The sequence below is a fragment of the Primulina tabacum genome, chromosome 12, assembly GCF_025594145.1.
Source record: "Primulina tabacum isolate GXHZ01 chromosome 12, ASM2559414v2, whole genome shotgun sequence".
NCBI lineage: Eukaryota > Viridiplantae > Streptophyta > Magnoliopsida > Lamiales > Gesneriaceae > Primulina > Primulina tabacum.
In genome coordinates, this window is record NC_134561.1 from 2683088 (window position 1) to 2687956 (window position 4869).

Sequence of the window (4869 nt, forward strand, 5' to 3'; positions counted from 1 at the left end):
TCCAAGAATGCAAATAAATAGAGTCTAGCCCATTTATGATTTATGGTCAAAACGGTAGAAAAACTATTTTAGAGTTTCTCGTCTATGAAAAATATTATTTTTTATATAAAAATACTTATTGGATAAGATAAATATAGAAGTAGACATACTTTTTTTATTTTTTATAAACTGAATTTCATCAATGACTATAAAAAACCCAAATATGTAGCATCTTTGTGGCTGCGTGCCCACTCCATCGTCGTCATCTATTACTACTTCACACATGTCGTTATTCATGACCATCATAACTGTCAAAGAACTGAAGATAAGGGAGAATTGAGCTTGCTAAGCCAACTGAAATCTCATTCTCGTATATTGAATCCAACCTCTGTACATGGCATTTATATAGTACATGGAAGAAACTAATAAGCGTGCTTTTGGAACAGTATATGGAAGAAACGCATTTGGGTACAATTAACACTCCTCCTTCAAACTTGGTGTGGTTGTGAACAGCAATTTTGAACCAGAGAACCATTTTCGTACAACAAGCTCGAATTGGTATGCCTTGCAAGTATGATCAGGGATGATGCAGATCATAAACACCTAGAAGCCCAAGCATGTAGGCATGTTGAGTCTTCCCCAAACTTTTTGTGAAAATGTCACCAAGTTGTTGACGTGTAGAAACGTATTTGGTGCAGATAAGGCCTTCTTTAATCTTCTCACGAACTATATGGCAATCAATCTCTATATGTTTGGTTCGCTCATGGTACACTGGATTAGCCCCAATGTGAATGGCAGCCATATTGTCACAGAAGAGTGTAGCTGGACCGTGAACTTGAACTCCCATATCATGCAAAAGACCAACAATCCAAATGACTTCACAGGTGGTGGTTGCCATTGCACGATATTCTGCCTCTGCTGATGATCGTGAAACAGGTGTTTTGTTTCTTGGACTTCCAAGATAAGAGTGATGCCCCTAGCTTAATACAATAACCAGTAACCGAACGACGAGTCATGGGGAAAGCAGCCCAATCTGAATCACAGTATGCTGTAATGGACAAGGAAGCAGTAGGTTGCAACAGAATTCCCTGGTCGGGACTTCTTTTAATGTACTTAACAACTCGAATTGCAGCATCCATGTGAGAAGCCTTCGGAGCATGCATGAATTGGCTGAGAGATTGAACCGCATAACAAATGTCAGGTCGAGTTATAGTTAGGTATATTAATCGACCAACCAAGCGCTGGTATTCACTCTGATCAGGCAGCAAAGCATCTTCAGGAACCTTACTTTGAACTTGCTGCATACTTGAATCAAGTTCATGGCTAGTGAATTTTCTGTTCTGTTCCATAGGAGTATCAAATGGTCTGGCCCCTGCCATACATGTGTCAGCGATGAGTTCCAAAGCGTATTTCCATTGATTAAGGTATATACCCTTTGAAGAACGGGCAACTTCAATACCTAAGAAGTATTTGAGATCCCCAATGTCTTTAAGTTGCAACTTGGAGTGAAGAAACATTTTCAAATCATAGGATAGTTGTTGCACTACTCCCAGTGATGACAATGTCATCCACATACACTACAAGCAAGGTAATTGAAGCATTATCTTTTTTAAAGAACAAGGAATGATCATGTTGAGACTGACAGTAACCACATTCAATCATGATAGTTGAGAACTTCGCATTCCGTTGACGAGAGGCTTGTTTTAGGCCGTATAATGATTTTTTTAACTTGCAAACCTTTCTCTCCCCCTGGATTTTATAGCCTTGCGGAAGATTCATGTAAATGTCTTCATCCAAGTCTCCTTGCAGAAATACATTGGTCACATCCATTTGAAAAAGAGGCCAATTGCGGATCACAGCCACATGAAGGAGGCAACGAATTGTCACAATCTTTGCAGTAGGGGAAAAAGTGTCATGGAAGTCAATACCTGGCTGTTGTGTGTATCCTTTTGCCACTAGACGGGCCTTAAATCTTTCAACACTGCCATCGGACTTATGTTTAGTTTTGTACACCCATTTGCATCCAATGGGTTTCACTTGTGGAGGTAGATCCACAACATCCAATGTGTGATTTCTCTCTAGAGCATCCAGTTCTTCGTCCATGGCAACACGCCACTTAGCATCAGTAATTGCCTCATGATAGTATTGGGGCTCTTTGACTGATGATATGACAGCTAAAAAGGACTGGTATGGTTTAGAGAAACGATCATATGTAATGTGGTTAGCAATGGGATACATACGAGGGATAGGATTGTATTTGTGAATGAAGGAACAAGAATAGTCATGTGTCCAAATGGGAAGGACTATAGTTCTTGTGGATCTGGCAATGGGATGTCTAAAGGTGTAGGACCAGGTCCAGATGGTTCATGGATGATAGGTAAGACCATTGCTGGCTCTTCACTGGCCAGTGAGGGATCCACTACACCAGATGATGGATTGAAAATAGGAAGAGATTCATTTGTGACAGCAAATGGAAAGATGTGTTCATAAAAAACAACTTCTCTGGAGATTAAGATCTTGCTTGATTGAAGATTACGGATTTTGTATCCTTTTTGTACGCTGGAGTACCCAATAAAAGCACAGGGTATGGCTCGAGGTGAGAATTTATGGCTTATAGGCAGAGCCGAAGCGTAACACAAGCATCCAAAGGTTCTCAGATGAGTTAAGGAAGGAGGCTTGTGAAACAACAATTCAAAAGGTGATTTATTGTCCAGTAGGGGTGTGGGGGCTCTGTTCATAAGGTACACAGTCGTCAATACACAATCCCCCCAATATTAGAGTGGCATAGATGATTTAAATCGAAGTGCTCATGCTATGTCAAGGATATGCCTATGTTTCATTTCCACTACTCCATTTTGTTGCGGTGTGTAGGAGCAAGAGTTATGGTGTATTACCCCCAAAGATGAGAAGAAGAGCTGGCACTCAATTTTGAAGAAGTCAGTGGCATTATCTGTTCTAATAGCTTGGATTTTCTTAGAAAATTGGTTGTCCACCATAGAAAAGAACGATCTAATTAGCCTAAGCACATCCATTTTAGATTGCATGAGATATATCCATGTTCCTCTCGTAAAATCATCAACAATGGTAAGAAAGTACCTCTGACCATTGTATGTAGGGGTACGAAATGGACCCCAAATGTCCATATGAATCAGCTGGAACGCAGAAGAAGACTTGGACATACTAGTTAGTGGAAATACTAACCTACTTTGTTTGGAGATTGGACACACATGGCAATTAGACAATGAATCATTTCGTTGTATAAAGGGCAACAATTGCATTCTTGATATGGACATATGTCCTAACCTTTTATGTCAAGTATCAATATTCACAGCCTTACAAGGACCATTAGCAGAACAAAAGTATAGCCTATCAAATGTAGACGCGAAAGGTGGAAAGGTAAAATTATCCTTGGGAAGTGATCTTGCAACTGCCTTTGAGGTGAAGTGGTAGAGTCCATGCTTTTCCTTACCAATCCCCATTACTCTCCCAGTCTTGAGGTCCTGAAAGACACAAAAATGTGGGTAAAATGTGATAAAGCAACCATGGTTTTTTGTGAATTTGGACACGGATAGAATATTGAATTGAAAACGTGGTATGTACAAGACATGGTCAAGCTGGATGGAAATGGTTAATGGGGCGGAACCGATCTTATTAACATTGGCTTTACTACCATTTGGCAAGTTCATTGTGCCAGTGGAGTCTGCCAGAGATTTAGAACCTTGCAATAGAGAGACATCACCAATCATATGCTCAATTGCTCCAGTGTCGATAATCCATTCAGAGTCTAAAGATTGTGAGGTAGTACCTGCCATATTTACTACTGGTGCACAATCATTCTGTACGTTGTTGCTGCCTAAAACCTTCAGAATTTCAGCATATTGGCAAGGAGTGAAGAGAGACGGAGCTCCAGTTGATGCTTTTGGTTGATCAGTGTTGCTTTCTTCTACAATGTTGGCATCCGCTGAAAACCTTCTGTGTTTCATAGTATTATCCGTGTATACCTTTTTGTTTGGTCCTTTGTTTGGAGGAGGTTTGTACAGCTTATGCCATGGAGGATAGCCAACAATTTTGTAACAATGCTCCATGGTATGGCCACTCCGACTGCAGTGATCACAAATCAAGTTTGCTCTCTCCTTCATGGAGCTACCAATTCTGGTCTGATTAGTGTAGAAAGCTGCTGTTGGAACTTCAACCGAGGACAATACTCTATGAGATTCCTTCTGAGATATCAATGAGAAAGCCTGTCCAACCGTAGGTAAGGGACTCATCATCAAAATTTGGCTCCTGATATTCAAGTAGCTGTCATTAAGTCCCATCAAAAACTGAAGGAGCCTCTGCTGCTGCTCATGCACTAGGTACGTCCTAGCTGTGTCACACTCACACGAAGGCAAGGTGACAAGAGCTGAATACTCATCCCAAAGTAGCTTAAGCTTGCAATAATACGTTGAGATAGTACTATTACCTTGGGTTAGACGTCCAATTTCTCGGTGCAGCGAGAAAATTCGCGAGCCATTAACTTTTTCGAATTGCTCCTTCAGATCCGTCCACACTGAAGAAGCGTCTGATGCATAGACAATACCACCGAAAATCTCCATCGACACTGTGTTTATTATCCATGACAGCACAAGGGCGTTGCATCTGTCCCATTGAAGCGAATTTGGGCTACCAATCGGTGGTCTTCGACAATTTCCATCGATCAATGCGATTTTGTTCTTCACTCGCAACGCAATCAGCATAGCTCTGCTCCAAATACCATAGTTGTCCACACCGATCAGCTGATCATTGACTAAGTTCATGCCCGGAGTATCGGACGGGTGAATGTATAACGAATCGTTAAAATTGCAATTGTTTGCCATCAATTCGCTGGAGGAAATCGATATGCTTTTACAG

At 40.9% G+C, this 4869-nt stretch overlaps 1 protein-coding gene across 1 annotated transcript; it reads right to left on the bottom strand.

Moving 5' to 3' along the window:
* Positions 1 to 3290: 3290 nt before the first annotated feature.
* Positions 3291 to 4835, bottom strand: LOC142521318 (uncharacterized). Its single transcript, XM_075624536.1, has 2 exons — positions 3585 to 4835; positions 3291 to 3479 (listed from the first exon to the last, which is right to left on the bottom strand). The coding sequence occupies exons 1-2, from the start codon at positions 4833 to 4835 to the stop codon at positions 3291 to 3293; spliced, it is 1440 nt and encodes a 479-aa protein (XP_075480651.1).
* Between the last annotated feature and the right edge of the window lie 34 nt (positions 4836 to 4869).